Source organism: Falco naumanni, chromosome 4 (genome assembly GCF_017639655.2).
Source record: "Falco naumanni isolate bFalNau1 chromosome 4, bFalNau1.pat, whole genome shotgun sequence".
NCBI lineage: Eukaryota > Metazoa > Chordata > Aves > Falconiformes > Falconidae > Falco > Falco naumanni.
The window spans coordinates 108,982,082-109,000,303 of record NC_054057.1 but is presented as its reverse complement, the minus strand read 5'-3'; the positions used below and the strand labels follow the sequence as shown (position 1 = coordinate 109,000,303).

Here is an 18,222-nt window from a genome sequence, read left to right as displayed (position 1 = left end):
AGAAAAGTCAATACACCTATTCTCCACAACAAGGAACCATTAATCATAACTCCTAGTAGGGAGTAAAAACCCCAAAGGGATACTCCTATGGCTGTGAACTCTTGCTTTACTGTCACCGTGAGGAACTTCACACAAATAGCCCTACCTCCTCATGAAAGCCAGTCTAAGATGCAGTGCATGTATACAGCACACCACATGTGCGCCTGGGCGTCCATGGTGCCAGTGCATCCTGGCACTCAAGCCAAAAATTTAAGATGATGATATATCAAGTTGTTTGGGATTTGAATAACAATGCTGGAATTTCATTTCTAGAGAAATACATGTCTGCCTCGCCGAGGAAACTATTAAGGGAACAAAAGACTATCAAGCAAAATGTAGTCTGAACCAGTTTCTACTTTGAAATCATTGGTGAAAGGAAGATGAAGTGAATGTAGCAAGGTAAGCAGCAAGAATGAAGAAGAATGATAGCTCGGCTCTGCAATCCCTCCACTGCAGCCATCGTGACTAGAATTGCTAAGAAGTCCCTCTGAATTTAGCACAATTACAACATCCCAGCTGCATTGCAGGGTGGGAGATTAATGCCTGTTTGCAACCCGCCCTGGACACACGATGCATGGACACTGTGCACGACCTGGAGCAGTCACAAGCACAAACACTCAGACCTTTTACTTCAATTATATGCATAGAGCACAAGTGGCACCTACACCGTTTAGCTGTTAGCACAGTATCAAACAGTGCGTCCACAGAATATAGACTTAATAATTACCTCTGCAAGGGGCTTGAGTGCACACGAAATTCCAAGAAGCCCTTAGGGTTCAATGCTATATGCGTCTACCCTACCATGTCAAAAGATACAGCACACACAAGCAAAAATAATTTCTAATATATTGTAACATATAAGATTTCACTTACTTTTGGTTTGTCAAAAATTCTTCTTGTGAAATACAACTTTCTAAATCCAGAAAAGCCGTACTAAGAGATCAAAATTGCAGAATGACATGACATACTTGAACCTAAACTGGAAGACAAACACTTGTTTAGAATCTCTCACACATATCCTTGACATTTTTCTGTATTTCCAGGATCATTAGTAGTGCACAGAAGACAACCAAACAGAAGATTTTATATTCCCCAAGCACAAGCAGAGAACTATTTCGTCCACAGAAAGAAAATGAAAAACAGAACATTGCTGCAGTGAAGCTCTGAAAGAAGGAACTTAAGAGTAGGCAGGTGAACAGAGGTCACGTTCACCTTGTTATTAAAATATCCCATTTCATATGTGCAACCAGCCCTAGCGAGATATTGAGGTCTACTGATCCAACAGCATGCAGTCCACTACTAAAAAACTGTCATGCTCCAGTGTGGCTCTTAAGCAGCAGGTCACACCTGGCAGGGGGCAAGGACTGCCCTTCAGCCTCTCCCACCATGGCAAGAACGGCATTCCGGCTGATACTTCCCATTCACACCTTCATAAAGAAGTTACCATTCTAACAGGTCTTGTCTTATTATTTCAATCAATCATCGCTCTTCTAATTTAAATGCAATCAGAACTTGAAAGAGGTTCTTCTTTGGTTACAACAGCATCTCCTAGGCATGACAAATAATCATAGAATGTGTTTAATCATAAAATCACAGTTTGGGTTGGAAGACACCTTAAAGACCATCTAGTCTCACCCCCTTGCTGCGGGCAGGGACACACACACCCCCAGCCCAGGTCGCTCACAGCCCCGTCCAGCCTGGCCTTGGGCACTGCCAGGGATGGGGCACCCACAGCTGCTCTGGGCAGCCTGGGCCAGCACCTCACCATCCAAACAGTAAAGAAGTTCTTCTAATATCTAATCTAAATTTAACCTCTTCGTTAAAACCATTATCCCTTGTCCTATCGCTACAGGCCCTACTTAAAAAGTCTGTCCCCCTCTTTTTTATAAGCCCCTTTCGTACTGGCAGGTGCTGTAAGGTCTCCCCAGAGCCTCCTCTTCCCCAGGCTGAACAGCCCCAACTCTCAGCCTGTCTCCATAGCAGAGGTGCTCCAGCCCTCTGATCATCTTCGTTGCCTCTGGACTGGCTCCAGCAGGTCCATGTCCTTCTTGTGCTGGGGGCCCCAGAGCTGGCTGCAGTACTCCAGGTGAGGTCTCACGGGAGCGCAGCAGAGGGGGAGCATCACGCCCCTCAACCTGCTGGCCATGCGGCTTGTGATGCGGCTCAGCATTCAGTCGTCTTTCTGGGTTGCAGGCGCACACGGCCGGCCCATGCTGAGTCTTATGTCCACCAACACCCCCAAGTCCTTCTGCCTCAGGGCTGCTCTCAATCCATACTGCCCAGCCTGCATTGATCCTGGGGTTTGCCCTGACCCAGGTGCAAGACCCTGCCCTTGGCCTTGCTGAGTATCACGAGGTTCACATGGGCCCACTTAATGCAGAGGAACCTGGACAAGCTGGACAGCACCCCATCCCTCGGGTGGGCCAACCGCACCACTCAGCTTGGTGTCATCAGCACACTTGCTGAGGGTGCGCTCAATCCTGCTGTCCATGTTGCCAACAAAGATGTGAAACAGCACCGGTCCCAGTACCAACCCTCAAGGAAAACCACTCAGCACTGGTTCCACTTGAACATCAAGCTGTTGACCGCTCAATTCCTTGAGTGTGACCATCCAGCCAATTCCTGATCCACTGAGTAGCATCCGTCAAATCCATGCCTCTCCAGTTTAGAGACAAGGATGCCATGCAGGACACATTTGTCCTTAGTGAAACCATGCTGGCTGTCACCAGTCCCCTCCTTATTTCCCACGTGCTTCAGCATAGTTCCCAGGAGGATCTGTTCCACGATCTTGCTGGGCACAGAGGTGGGACTGACCAGCCTGTAGTTTCCTGTGTCTTCCTTATTTCCCCGTTTAAAAGTGGGGGTTATGCTTCCCCCTTTGCAGTCAGTGGGAACTTCACCGACTGCCACGACGTCTCAAATAGGGTGGGGAGTGGCTGAGCCACATCATCCGCCAGTTCTCTCGGGACCTGTGGATGCAGCTCATCAGGTCCCGTGAACTTGCGCACCATCAGGTTCCTTGGGTGGTCTCGAACCCGAACGTCTCCCACAGCAGGTGGCCCTTCATCCTCCCGGTCCCTGCCTTTGCCACCTGGGCGGTGTGGCTGGAGCACCTGCCAGCGAAGGCTGAGGCAAAAGTCACCGAGTACCTCAGCCGCCTCCATGTCCCAGGTAACCAGCTCTCCCATTCCCTTCCAGAGAGGGCCCTCGTTTTCCCTAGTCTTCCTTTTACCACCAACGTACCTACAGAAGCTTTTCCCGTTGCCCTGGATGTCCCTGGCCACATGTAATGTTCTCGGGGCTTTAGCTTTCCTGACCTGGTCCCTGGCTGCTCAGACAATTACCCTGTATTCCTCCCAGGCTACCTGTCCTTGCTTCCACCCTCTGTAGGCTTCTGTCCTGGGTTTGCCTCGGTCCAGGGGCTCCTTGTTCATTCCTGCAGGCCTCCTGGTGTGCCTCCTGGAGCTCCTCTTCCTTGGGACACCGCTCCTGAGCTTGGAGGAGGTGATCCTTGAATACTGACCTGCTTTCTTGGTCCCTCTTCCTTCCAGGGCTTTACCCCATGATACTCTACCAAGCAGGTTCTCGAAGAGGCCATCTCTGGTAACCCTAACCTGGAGGCACTCCATTTTCACTGTAGCAGAAGCCAAGTTCCAAACGAGCTCTGCACTGTCACATAGGGATCCTCAGAGTGTTCACTTAAAGCTCACAAAATTTGCTTGATGCAAGTTTTAAAGACTATTTCAACAGTAAGTTGACTGAGACAATAATCTTATGAACTAAAAAAAACAGAAAACAACAACAAAAAAAAAAAAGAGTCTTCTGTACTATGTAGGAGACCCAAGCTGGATTCCTCCTCCTGTTTTCCCAAATTTTAGAGAGCACACAAGAGTCATTGAAGCCTTTGAGAAATGGCAGCATGCTGGCCCTCTCAGGTGACCAGCCGATTAAGCAAGAGTGGTAGACACCGTTCAGTTCTCTAATTCTACTCTGAACCAATCAAGCAACTACAGAACTAAGTGTCATCTGTAATTAACTTCATTAATCAGCTTTCACACCTCCCGGACCGTACAACGATCCCTCAAGGCACTCCACAACAGAAAAGTACAGGATAAAACTAAAATCTTCCCAGGAGTTGGAATGTGATTATAAGGTAGCAGAGGTCTGAACACAGCAAAATGAAGGATCCGTTTTACAGAACTCAACTGCTTGAAAATTAGAAGTGGGAGAAGTTAACACAGGGTGGCCCAAATAGTTGTTTTAGCATCACTCCCAACAAACAGAAAGCATACTAACAACAGCTCAGTTAGTTTGCCAGTAATTCAAATACACAGCTTGGTGCATACCAGTTCAACACTGGCAGCCAGGAAATTCCACAGGGATTTGTTTACTATGGCAGCATTAGGAGAACTTGTTGATGACTGTTAGAAGTGCTACACAGCTCCATCCACCCAGCAAAAATAGTACAGCAAGTTCCAGAGGCTGCCAACGTGGAAATATGATATTTTAGAGACTCCACATATGATCCTCAAATTGTTTTAGGTGCTAATGCAAATGCACATTAGTACAAAGTTCAAGAAGTGGGTCATTATTCCACCTTGATCAATACTCGTTTCAACACACACAGACCTTCTGCTACTCAAGTTTACACCTAAATTTTAGATAAACCAAATAAAAGAACGCAAAGGGGCACAGTTGCAGAAATGAAGCTGCAGGACTAAGAAGCCATCTTCACAGTAAAGTGTTGTTCAAGTGGACAGAAAACTGATAGAGGTGGCTAGGAAAAAAAAAAAAAAAAGACAACCCACACAAAACCCAAAGACACATACCCCCTGAAAAAAATAAATGGTCAAGTTCTTCTCTTCCTTGAAAACATGTTTGTGAAACTATGTCCACAAGATGGTGGTTCACATCCTTTAGGGAAGGGACTTCGTTAGGCTGAAGTTTTTTGGAAGTGTTCCAGGCCAAGACCCTCCCAGCCGCTCCCTTCCAGCACAGTTATCAGGTACCCTCTGACCGCCCCACATGTCAGCTAAACTCTCAGGGCAGAAATCAATTTGCAGAGATGGACACAACCAGCCCCCACAGCCTGGGAAAAGTGCTTACTGTTGGCAAGCTTGGCTGATCAACAGCACTTCAGACTGTTTACCTGATAGCTACGCGCTCCAATGCCCAAAAAAAACAATTAAAAGCTTCGAAGTACCAGTGGTCCACACCACCCACAGTTATTTTCAGCTAGCAGAAATCTAGCAAAGATGGGAGAAACTGACAAACGACAACTCCCAGCTGCATCTTAAATTATGAGAGAGGACAGGATTGTTTCCCCACCCTCCTTCCTCTGCTTTATTTGCCCAGTTATTCAGAATAAAGTGCTCTCTCCACACAGTAAATCTGAATTACCATGGTGCAGTAAAGGATGTATTTACATGTATGTTGTTGTCTCTACCAATGCTCGTTAGGGAAGTCTGACCAGCAATCTTAGTAACATGCAAATAACATGTATTATGTTTCAATCATCAGTATGGAGAGCTACTCAGTAGCTGTATTTTCCTTACCTAGCACAGCTGCAAGACTCAGTCCGCACAGACACCTCACAGCAGAGTCATTTCTCTCCTGTGTATATTTTAAAATGGTACTATTTGTGCAGAAAGTTTGCCTCTGCACTTTAAGACACTAGAAGGAAAAATAAAGCAAACCTGAACTCATGACAAGCCTTCAGCTACATTCACAGTAGCTTTTCTAGCGCTTTGGAGAGAGGCAGAAGCGGTACAGGCGCTGCTGTTCAGAAGCAGATCCGACACGGCGCGCGCAGAGCCCGGCAGCACCGTGAGCCATGGAGGGATGTGCCGGCAGATGGAGCGAAGCTGCCAGCACCGGAGTGCCGCTGCCTCGGGATGGGGGGGCTTGGGCCCCAGCCAGCACCACAGCCTTTGAGAAACAACAAGGCATTTCAGACCCAGCTGTTCAAAGAATGCAAGATTCATGTTTTCAGATGCTGCTGTGAAAGCCGGTCTGCTTTACAGTGTTGACCCTTTCAAAATATTTTGGGCACTCTGCAGCAACATTATTAGTTTTACCTTACACTTATCATACAAATAACATCATTAAACCCAAACAAGTTTGTATATCGTGCCAAAGGAACCCAGGATTTATAAAACCTTGTGCGTCTCAAGCATGACACTTAATGCAACAATTTTTCACCTAAATCTCTAACAACCCATTAGGAGAAGACTGATAATTTTAACATGGACTTGCCCATCTGTATAATCGCAATCATTGTCAGTGCTTAGTTTTGCCAGGGGCAAACAGGTCACCAGGTGGGACCAAAGGGACATACCTTACTCCTTCTTCTGCCCTTAATCACAACACCATGGTAATGGCCACAAAAGGGTGACAGTTCTCGTCCAGATTTCTAGCTAGCGCAAACCGGCACTTCTTCCACTGTAACACAGTAAACTACACCAGCTGAGAACTCTGGCATTTCAAAGAACTACCATGAAGAATCTACAGAGGAGCTCCCTAGTAAAGGAAGAGGAAGGAAAAAAAAAAAAAGCAGCCCACAGCAGGGCCAGCTACCAAAGACCTAAAATCCAGCAGAATGCACCATCACATGCTGTCTCCTCAAATCACATTGTTCTACGGTACCAAAGCCTGCTCAGATTGTCCAAATTTCCAATGCAACAATTCTGCTGAGAAGAACAGTACAATTAAGCAAGGATAGGGGCAGAATGAAATTACAACAACCTCATTCACAGGCTCGCTGAGCGAAGACGAAAGACAGGAGCACTGGCAAGAACAGCCTAAAAGTGTCTGCAGGCTGCAAACCACAAAAAAGGTGGAATTAATGGAATCGAGGGGGTTTGAGTAGGAACGATAGGATCACATTAGAGTAATGCAAGTGTGGGCTGCATATCAGGAAGTACTTCTGGCCTGCAAAATCCACTTACCTAAGAAGCTTCCCACACACCACCTTGGTGAACAGCATGAGATGACCTCCTTGCCACCGGCACGAAGGAGGCAGGAGCCCTCAGACGGAAGGTGGCTCTAAGTAACAAACAACCCATCTGTGTATAGGCTGCCTACTTTATAGGCAACTCTTCCCAAATTCGGGATTGTAATCCCAAACGAGCCATAAACTCAGGGGAAATTCACTGTGCTGCGCCGCTTTGCAGGTCTGCTCAGCTGTACCACCCAGGGGCCCACAAAATTAAATAGTACCAAAATCAGAAGCACGGAGGAAACTGCAGCTGTTCCCAACCAGCCCCATACCTTAAGAAGGTCCCAGAGAAAGCCATGCACCTCTGCAACCGCTCTGTGAGGAAACTCAGCACCTCAGGGCCATGGTCAGGCATGCAACTGCAAACCCTGCACCGCAGTTCCTGTTTAGCATCACTGACCGGCACATGGATAAAAGCCACCTAGTTTTACTGGGTGTAAAAAACTGAATTAAACTTTTTAAGATGCTACTTTCAAGAAGCATTTAATAATTTACTATTTTAATTTTAAGAATTTACTCCCCATCAGTATGCTGTAAGAAAACACCTTGAAATACCTTGGGTTTTTCCGCATAGCTTCTGTGACCTGCCATTGCGTAAACAGTTCCTACAGATACTACTTTGAGGATGCTGTATTTTGCTTCAGGTTTACAAAAAAGCTGCACTTTATTTTTTGCTAGAAGACACCATCCCGAAGCACTGATGAAGATTTGTCTTCCTATGCAAATAACCAGGCCAACAATAATGCCAGTCAGGTTCAGAGCTGTGTATGTCTGTACCTCACATTCTCCCTAAGGGCCGTTATTTAGGTGGGTAAGGATGAAGTTTCACATCCCTCACTCAGCAGGAAGCCGAGCTCTCCACAAGCCCCGTGCTTGGCACATTTGCAAAGAACAGGTCTGCTCTTGCTCGCCCTAACCCGTTTCTACGTAGTCCTTCAGTGCCACCCCTCTAATTAACTTTAAAATGTTAAACCGTACCTTCTTGACAAGCAGGAATTACTATATTTACGACCACAGTAACGTTCAGGATTGACCCCAAAGCCACTGCCTTATAACAGCACACTGCTCCAGACCTCCTAGCTTCCCAGCAGAACTTACGGCCACGGCTGCTCCAGTTTGAGTATCGCTGTTTCTCACAGGCCATCACGCTGAACCCACAGCTGTTTTCTGGTACTAACCAGCAGACTGAGGCTCAGGTCTTCCTCACACACCTCTCGAGAAAGGGACAGTACCAGCATGCTGCTGGTGAACTACACGCATATATGGTACAGAGCATCACACACAGGCTCGCTTTGGCCTGAGGGTTTTTTTGGAGGAAAGGGAAGAGCATCTTCAGACATTCAGACTCACAGCAATTACAGCAGCTCTCATTTGCTTGCTGAGGACCTAGGATCCATAACCATTGCCAGAGATTTTCCACGAGCAGATCTTTGGAAGTGCATTCCAATTTCCTGGACAGTAAATTCATCAGGAAGACCAAAGCACTAACTAGCACGAAAACGTACTTGATTCTTCAGTTCAGAACACGAGAACTCCAAAGTTAGGAAGTGCAAAAGTTGTGTTCTGGGTCAGCAGAATAAAAGGCTTCATTACAGAAGGATTTCAAATCCACTGAGTACTTATTCCATACGTCTGGTCTGCTTTAAATGGGACAGATTTACTTCATTTCAGGTTTTAAACCATCTTTAAACACACTGTGTATAAATGGGTTACTTTCTGCTGCATTGGTTTTTCTCTCCCAAAATAGCATGTATTTTTGCTGTTTTCTTTACGGACCGTGTTTTTCCTCCCTCCTCTGATTTCCCAGGAACTTTCTTGATACCAGCACACTATTTTGTTATCACTGCGCTTTCTGGCGCCACCGCTGCCCGCCCACCCACCCACCCCCCCTTTTTTTTAATTAATAATACAGTACATAAGTTTTCAAATTAATTTGTCTTTATGTGTTATCATTTAGCTTAACATCTAGCAGATATTTGTACAAGAATTTGTCAATATTTCAACCGAGATCCAAAATAATTTAGTTCAGTTTAGTTAGCAAGTTCATGTCTTATGACACATCCTCACACTATTGATTTCCTACTGCCTGCCAGAACAACAAATGCCTGTTCTAAGAGATGCTCGCTCATCTGCTGATGTACAAATCACACTAATGATGCTGAAATGAGTGCTTCAAAAGCAAAAGCACTCCCTTCAGTGTGAAATCCTTATTCTCATAGCTCAGTATTCATGCTGCTCCAGTTACAGACTGAAAACAGAATGTTTTAAGTTATTTGAGGATGGCAGTTCACATTCTGCCCAACTTCAGAATTACACCGTCCCTGCCTGCTACAGGAGTGACAGAACACGCAGCATGCTGCAGTAGCACCAGTGCAACCTTGGGGTCCCTGCTAAGACCATGCGCAAGGGGACATTCGGTGCCAAGAGTGACACACAAAGCCACAATCTCATTTTATGTAACCCATAAAGAAGCCTCCGCACAGATCACCAGAGCAACAACTTCCACTTCCTAAACTGCACTACTACTACCCTCAGTCTCAGCTGAGGTGTATCTTCTAAACACAGTGAGGACTTCTTAAAGCTCTGAGTCGTGACTGTTTTCCCCAGAGAACAAAGCCAGTCCTAGATTCATTTAAAAATAAATCAGTCAGGCCAGGTGCAGGATTTAGACTGAGTTGCAAATAACAGCCCTCTAAGATTGTTCTATCTCAGCAGACAATTATTCCCTACCTCCTGCTCGAACTCTTAGCAGGCACTCTCAGTGGAAAAGCAGCATGGTTTTTAACTTGATTAGGTTAAGTACAAATATCACTCCCTAAGCTGGTAACGTGCCAGTGCTGAATTTTCAGAGCTAGACAAAACTGTACTTGCATAGATGTGAGATGCTCCAGCACGTTTCTTTTTATGTATCTGCACCAAAAAGTGGATTACCAAAATGGATGAATTGAACACATCTTCCTCCCACTGAGGATCTGAGTTGTAGAAGTACTTGCTGTTTTCTCAAATGTTAAATGAAATTGATTACTAAAAATTAGTCTTCTGCAACTTAATGAGTTAAATACCTATTGTTATCTTTAACATGCTGATTCACTACATGTAACAAAGCCCTGTAATCAACTAATTATCCTCAATTCCAACTTGTGGATTTTAAGGTTGATTTGCACTCAGCAAACTACTACAAAAGTGAAGCAGCACCCAAACCTTTTGTGGTGTACCCTCCTGGCAGGTTGAAGAGCACATCTGCACCTGCTAATCCATCCCTCTGCTCTCCCCTCCCTCAGAGGGCAACCTACACAAAAGAAACTTTCCTTCTACTCTGGTCTGGTTTTTGGAAGGACACAAACCAGAGTATTTTTACCTTACTGGATGGGTGGGTTTTTTCTCCCAGAAGTCTACTACAGGGCTCATTAACAGTTCCCTAACCCACAAGAGATCCAGCTAAATAATTTCTACAGATGTGCCAGCTTTTCCAATTTTTTTCAGCAGTCTTCAGCTATATATTCTTCCCATTGGACAAACTGAAAAGGTTGAGGACTTGTGGTTGTTTTTTTGTTGTTGTGTTTGGGTTTTTTCAAATCTTTTATTCAGTGTAAGACGCAATTATAGGCATATTATCTTGTATAAGATTTCCATGCTTCCTTTTGTATCACAAGCTGACCACCACCTGGTAATAGGTAACAGCCGTCCTGACACTACAGCATCAGTGATCCGTATCCACTTTACAGAGGCTGAACTGCTGCAGACAGGAGTTTAAGCAGTTTAGAAAAAAAAACTGTTCCAGTCTCAAGGTACAAGCGCTATAGATTACTTCCTGTAAGTACTGATTTCTTGATGTATTTGACTAAGAGAAGCCCAGTTTCCTTTAAAAAGTGTTCAAGTCATTTTACCTTTGAAGTGCTGGAGGGTACAGGAGAGCACTGACTGCCACTGGTACCAGCGCACGAAGCAGCTCTGCTGCCTCTGGAAGAGGAGGGAGGTCTGTGACTGGGAGCAGGGGGCACAGGCAGGACACGCCACCTCACAAGCTGCCTCCCTCCTAACACCGGAGATCCCCAAAACAAGCATCACTGACACCCAATACTGAACTCCAGCAGCAAGGGATTCTTATTCCCCACGCAAAGATACACAAGGAGCATGTGACATCTAGTTCTGGGGAAACCGAGATGGAGCTTCTCAACACGAAGCCGCAGACACCCAGAACCCACGGTCTGGTTCTCAGAAAGCCAAGATAACTGTGAGACTGGGACAAGAGTTCAAAACAAGAGTATTTTTCTATTTTCCCAGCTGGAGACTTCCTCCATGTTTTGTTATGACAGTAAACTGGTCCTGTGGGTGGCTTGGTGCCCCTGCTCCCAGTCAGCAGGAGCCCCAGCAGCCACAGCCCCCCACCCCCCTAGCTGGGGAGCCCACAGGTGGGACCCACACACACACAGCAAGGCAGGGTATCCTGGAGGAAAGAAGGGGCTCGCTCCCTGCAAAAGGAGGGGGACGACACCGCTGGACACAGGACGGCTGGGGAGGCAGCATGCCTCAGATGAAGGTGGCCCTGAAAACCTGACTCACCACAGACGGTACGTGGGCAGAGGGCCCAGGCCAGGGCCAGCCTCGCCAAGCGGGCTCTCTCCCCGTTTCCCCACTAAGCCCCACAGGCTGTGCCTCAGAGCAACACAACACTGCCATAAATATCCCAGATTAATTCTGATCCCAGCCTCAAATCCACTTAAGAGACTTAAAAGCCTCCGAGTCCCCCGAGCTGCCTGCCCAAAGAGAGCGCTGCAAACGAGTCATGGGCTGGAGCAGAGGAAATATTATCGAACAAGGCAAGCCATTTGTACAATTTCTGGTAATGTCGTTTGCAAGAGACAAATGGGACAAGATAGCCGAACGGACGCCTTGTGCTAGCAGCACTGCCACACAAAAAATCCTCGGGTACTGGACACAGATGCACAGGGTAGGAATTGTGTAAATAGCCCATACTTTCTGGAAATAGCTCTTTCGCCTTCTGGGATTGATTGTTAAATGACAGCATATGCTCTCCAGTCTGTTTAAAGAGCTATTTGCTTAGTTTTCATAGAGACATCTTTGTTAATTAAAAAAAAAAAAAAAAAAAGCCTGAAATGAGAACCCCGGCATCGCCAAAAAGCCCCGAAGCGTTAACGCTCCGACAGCAGGAAGGGAGCCGGGCAGGGAGCGCTGCTTCCCCCCCGCACGGGTGCGAGGCGCTGGGGAGCCGGGGCCGGCAAAGGGGGCCCCGAGTGACAGACGCCCCGTCCCCGTGCGCAGCCCCCGGCCCGACCCCCGAGCCAACACGCCCTCAGCGCGCCGCAGCACCAGGCAGCAGCCGCTCCTGCCCCCACCCTGGGGGGGACCCCACGGTGCCGGCAACCCCCCGGGGCAGCCCCCTCCGCCACCCCCAGCACCGCGGAAAGGGCAATGCAGCCAGGCCGGGAAGGGGGGGCGGGCTGTCCCGCTGCCCCCCGCCGCAGCGGAACCCCGACGGCAGCGCCCGAAGCGGGGCGTCTCCCCCCTCGCACCCCTCGGCGGGTCGGGCGGTCCGGCTGCGCGGGGGTGCTGGGCCGGCAGCCGCCCCTCCCGGCTGGCGAGGAGCCCCCGCTGCCCGCTGGCCCGGCGTGGCGGAGCGTCCCGCACAGCCCCTTATGCAACCGGGCGCGCCCGGCTCCCCGCGGCGGCACGAACCGCCGGTGCAGCCGCGTGTGCGTTTGTACCGCGGGGCTGCGAACGGCCCCTTGCGCGGTGCCACAGCCGCTAAGCGGGCTCTCGGTACGATGCACGCTCTTCCCACTCGGCTCAAGAAAAACTAAATCTTAAATACTTTCCCGTAAGTAGCAGCACGTCGGGTAAGCGCCCCGACTGTAGTTACTGCTATTCCTGAATTCCTGCTCCTTCAGGATCGCGCGCAATTAAGCGGCTTTCCGCGCGCGGTAAAGAAGCGCACGATTAATTACAGCTTAGGGAGGCTGGGAAGAGACGCGAGGGCTGGGAGCGGACGCGGCCCAGAGACGGGCGAGCTGCCACCCGGCCGAGCCAGCCCGCGCGGTGGCCAGCTGCCAATGTTTACTGACCCCTCACCGGGTCACTTTCGTTAGCGGCGGGAGCGCGGCTCCCCGCACCGCCGAGGGGCCTCGGCAGCCCCGCGGCCGAGGGGGGTGGGGGGTGGGGGGGTGGCAGCTCCATCCCGGGCTTCCCACGGCGGGGTGCAGGCCCGGCGGAGAAGGGCAGAGCTCGCCCCGCTCCTCCTAGCGCCCCACTGATGCTGCTGCGCCGGGAGGGTGGCGCGCCCGGAGCATCCCCCTACCGCCACCACCCTGGGCGGTGAGGGCTGCCCGGGTCCCGGAGCGCAGGGAAAGCCGCGAGCACGGCGGGCGGCGAAGCCTGCCCTAGGGAGCCCCGGCCGTGCTGCCGCGGCTCGGCACCCCCCACCCCCGGCCCGCTCTCCGCGGGATCCCTGCTGGAGAAGCGGTGAGGCACCGGCACCCGGGCGGGCTGGGGGGCAGGGGCTGGGGGCATCCCCCCCGCAGCGGCCAGCTGCCCCCCGAGGGGACCGGCACTCGCTCCCGAGCGGGGAGTCCCGCCGCTGCCCACAGCTCACACCCGGGGCGGCTCTGGGAACCGAAGGCAGGAGGCGAAAGACGAAGGGAAGCCCCGCCACAGGAGAAGCCGCCTGGGGGAAAGGGGCACACGGACGCGGGCAGCACTTACTTTTCATGCTTCGCGTTCTCCTGGATGGCGCTCAGCACCCCCGGGTAGGCGGGGGGCCCGCCCTGCTGGAGCCTGCATGTGGCCAGGTGCCGGTGATGCTCGTCCTGGAGGCAGGCATTTTCGTGGTACAACTTGGCCACTTGCTGCTCCAGCTCGTCTATCCTCCGCTTCTGTTTCTCCAGCAGCTCCTGCTGCGTCTCGATAATCTTGTTCAGCTCCTTCAGGTACTCCGCCGCCTTGCTGGGGTTCTCCGCTGGGCTCTCCATGGCCTCCCCGCACCTCTCACCCTTCGCCGAGCAGGTGGGAGGCGCAGGTGCCGGCCAGCCCGCTCCGCTGGGAACTTAAGCGAGAGGGAAGAAATAAATAACCCGCCGGAAACCGGCCCCCCTGCGCGCCCGCCGCTTCCCCTCCTAGAGCCGCGGCCGCCCAGGCGAGCGCAGGAGCGGCGCGCAGCGGCTCCCGGCCCGCGCCGCCATTGCTGCCGCGCGGTTCCCCGCTGCCGAGCGAGGGCAGCGCCGGCGGGGACTGCCCAGCCGCCGCCGCCCGGAGCCCCGCCGCCGCTGCCGCACGGGCGCTGTCCCGCCCCGCCAGCGCCGCAGCCGGGTCAGCCCGTCGCCTGGCAGCGCCCGCGCCCCCGCCGAGCTCGCAGCCGGGCATGGGAGCCCCGCAGCCCGCCCCGCAGCCCCCGCAGCCCGCCCGGCCCTGCGGCGGCTCCCGGCGGCCCTGCCCGCTCCCGCGCCGGAGCCGCCCGCCCGCCGCTCCCCCGCCCCGGCCGCGCCGCGCTGCCGCCGCCGGGGCTGCGCGCTGAGGCGCCGCGGCTGCCCGCTCCGGGGGGCTGGCGGCTGGGGGGGGGGGGGGGGGCGTCCTCGCGGTCCCTGGCCCCCTTCCGCGGCCGCGGCGGGCGCCGCCAGCCCGTCCCCGCGGCGGCGGGGGGTGGGGGTGTGTGAGCGGGGTGGTGTGCGGCCCCGGGGAGCTCCGGCCCGCGGGTGGGGCAGGGCAGCCGTGCGGGGACCCCGCTGCGCGCAGCCCCGTGGGGGTGCAGGGCGACCCCCGCCGCTGCTGGGCCGCGGTGTTCAGTGGCGGAGCGGCACCGGGGGGTCCTGGCGCTGTGCCCGCCGCAGGGCCCCCCCTCGGCAGCCCCCGCCGTCGGGGCCGGAGCGCTGCCCGCCGGGGTGCGCCTGGGCAAGCTGCTGGGGTGGGGGTCCCCTTATCGTCCCAAGGGCGTGCCCGGTGGGAGCGCTTGGGAAAACCGGGAATAGGAAAGGGAAACGGGGAGACAGTGCAGGAAGAAGATAGGAAGGTGAAGGCGTGCTTTTCTCCTCCCATCCTCTCGATGACTCCTTCATTTTTTTTCCTCGTTTTTCTACCTCTTAAACTTTGCGAGTTTCCCACTAGCCGCGTTTCCCAGAGAGGCGCTTTCTGCTGCCGGTGGAGCACAAGCCCTTTCTTGTGGCACCAGCCCTCGCTGGCATGTGCCAGCAGCCGTGGCGCTTGGCCATGCCTGATGCAGCAAAGCAGGGAGGTGGGCACCCGGGGTCTCCGGGCTCTCTGTGGCCTCCTTGGTGTGAGGGGCTGGAGCTTCTTGGATGGAGCTCCAAAGCGCAGGGTGGATGTCCCGACTTCTCCCCCTCTTCTGCCTCTTACCGCCTGCTTGGCAACATAGGGAGAAGGGGCGTGGGGGAAGGATGAAGCCCAGAAACGCAGAGGTTCATCCGGCAATTCTCATATTCGTTCTCATTTTAGGTAGAAACAAGTTATCATCAAACCTGTTACTTTTGCTGTGGACATACCCCCAATGAAGGGCTGTTGAAGTGACTGAAGCACGAAGGACTCATTTCCAGCCCTAGGGAGGATCGTGAGTTCACAGAAAAGGCTTCAGCTGCTTTTTGAAGAGGCCGAGCTTCTCTTCCAATGACTCCATCAGTATTTTGCATTAGAATATTTTTTTTCTTCAGTATACTATTTGCTCAGAATGTATTTGCTGAAGATCAGTTTGCTCTTTGTGGAAAGAAATGCTTATCGTAACATCTTGCTGAGGCAACCTGCATGGTAGTATTTGAGGCAGCCCAAATATTTGGCAGGGGTTACATTGACAAATACAGCAAGTGAACTTGTTTCTTACATGCAAAATAAAATGTAAAGTGAGATGCTCAAAACTCATTAATGTATCAGCAGACAATAAAAGCTTATTAAGCATTTCACAGAGAGGACAGCCAAAGTGAAACAGCAGTGGTTAGTAGAACTAGAATCCATTTGAAAGCTATTTCAGGTAGAAATTCCCGAGTTCGTGGGACCCGTGCAGCCTTGCTAAAGAGGCACGAGCCGTTTTAAGTGTGATTACTTTCCTTCCTTCTTTTACAGATTACAAGGAAGTGCCTCGGTTCCCAAATGGCAAAGCTGTATCTTGTTCGGTGGCTTACAGTCTTGTTAGATAAGCTAACTGAGGAATAATAGCTTGTGAAGGGACTAGCTTCTCTTTCATGTCTGCTTGATTTTGGAGGGTTTGGGGTTTGTCGGGGTTTTTTGAGAGGATACCGGTAAAAAGATAATGAACTTGACCTGCCAGTCAGAAGCTCGGCTGCTTGTGCTGTCCCATAGAGGACATGGAGAAAAGCAAACCTACTGGAAACACTCTTCCCAGGAAACCATAAATTAGACTGGAAAATTTTAGTAAACCCTCAGAAAAGCCCTTGGGTTGGCACCTGGCTACCAGGGCCATGTTCCCGGTGTGCTTGGCATGTCGCTGGCACTCGGCGTTTAGAAATGGGAGGGGGTGCTCTGTGTCTGAGGGATTGTTCCTCTGAGCCTCAAAAGGCCTGTGTGCTTCAGCATGCTCTGTAAATTAACAAGAGGTAAACTTAGAAGAAAAGCATATTCATGGAATCAATAATATATTCAGTCTCTCTGTGTAAGACACAGATTGTAAAAGCAGATCCAGCTTGTTCAGATTTGCTCAGTTAGAAAATGAAGTGACATCAAGCCTAACCTTTTTAAATATGAAAATTGCCAAAATAGCATTTGTGTTACTTGCTAACGTCTTACCTCAGACTGTCCATTTTTATAAGCTAAGCAGCACATGGTTAATTCTTGCCTAGGAAGGTGCCAAGGGGGTCTTAAATATGAAAGGAAATGTTGCGCATTCGGTAAGTAGGATCCTCTTACTAATTCATTGCTAGCAATACATAAATATCCCATCACACTGTGGAAGAACTTCAGGATGGCCTTAATTTTAGGCTGTCTCAGGTCTTTATACTTTCTGGCAAATGAATACCCTGCAGAGTACCATTTGTGAGTGTAAGGGCGTTTGTTCCCATGTCCGATCCAAATTCTGATCGGGATTCAGGGAGATGTCTCTGCTGCTTGTGGGACTCCATATGCCGTTAGATGCCCCACAGAGATTGGGCACATGTGCCGGTCCAATTCTAAAAACCTGGCTCTTGTACTTGCTACATGCCTGTCTGACTGGGATGTTTGGTCAGATGTGAGTTTGTTGGACTGCATAAAAACTAAGCATAAAATGTTACTATCTCAAAAGTGATTTGGTGTGGCTAATAATGCCAGGAGTGAGCAAACAGCTGAAGTAATTTTGTCAAATACAAGACCAGGAGAAAGCCTCTGATACATATTTTCCATGTACAATTAATTAGGTCAGTATAATATAAAACACAAGAACCCAGAAGTCATGCAGTGATTTGTGCTCAATCTTAACTCGGCCCTCCATCTCTCTCTCAAAAATTTCTCTTGGAAGCCACTTCTTTCCTGCTTGCACTGTCGCCTGCTCTCCTCCCCCTTTACTTCTCTCCCTCTCTCCTTGGTTTTGCTGGATTGTCTTTAGACACTGAGGAACATTACCCTCTTGCCAGAGTTTGTATGTAGGTACCAAATTCTTTCACACCATGTGCCTAGTGTGTGTGTACCCTAATAAGTGTGTGCCCTGTCTCAGAACGGGGTACTCCCCGTGCACCCAGAAGCGCTTGTTCGTCTCCAGCAGGCTGACAGTGGGGAAACAGCTGAGCGGTACCAGAAAAATCAACATTCTTTGTAGCCCATTTGCTGCACGCTTTTGAGATTCCTTGGAGAAGGAAGGCAATAGAAATCATGCTGCTGCCCTGGACCATTGCCTCGGTAGGGCATGTACTGCCTGCGAGACTGGTATTAAAAAAAAACAAAAACAACTAAACACAACACAAAACCAACACACAAACAAAACAACACCAAAAAAAGGCGGCACAACCTTAAAGACCTGAAGTCTTTTAGAAACTGGCTGCTTCTTTCCCCTCTCCTGGTTACGGATAACCCACTGTTAAAACCTGACATCTTACTTCTCTTACTGGTCTATCTGATTTCTACTTACAAGCATGGAACATCCTTGTGCCTTTTCCTACCACAAATCTTTCACAATAATCTCTTGTGAAATACGATCATAACACCGTTTAACTTGTTCTCGGATGAATGGAATGCACTGA

At 50.6% G+C, this 18,222-nt stretch overlaps 1 protein-coding gene across 6 annotated transcripts in view; it reads right to left on the bottom strand.

Annotated features, from left to right (window-relative positions):
* IQSEC1 (IQ motif and Sec7 domain ArfGEF 1) overlaps positions 1-14,395 on the bottom strand; it is a 351,634-nt gene extending 337,239 nt beyond the window's left edge. For 3 of the 6 annotated variants that reach the window (XM_040593152.1, XM_040593155.1, XM_040593156.1), the window contains exon 1: positions 13,757-14,393. In XM_040593152.1, coding sequence (XP_040449086.1) covers positions 13,757-14,022 — 266 coding nt within the window. In that variant the 5' untranslated portion in view covers positions 14,023-14,393. Of the gene's footprint in view, positions 1-13,756 lie in introns of all 6 variants that reach the window. The other 3 variants (XM_040593160.1, XM_040593161.1, XM_040593153.1) reach the window with 3 other exon arrangements.
* Positions 14,396-18,222: the final 3,827 nt, after the last annotated feature.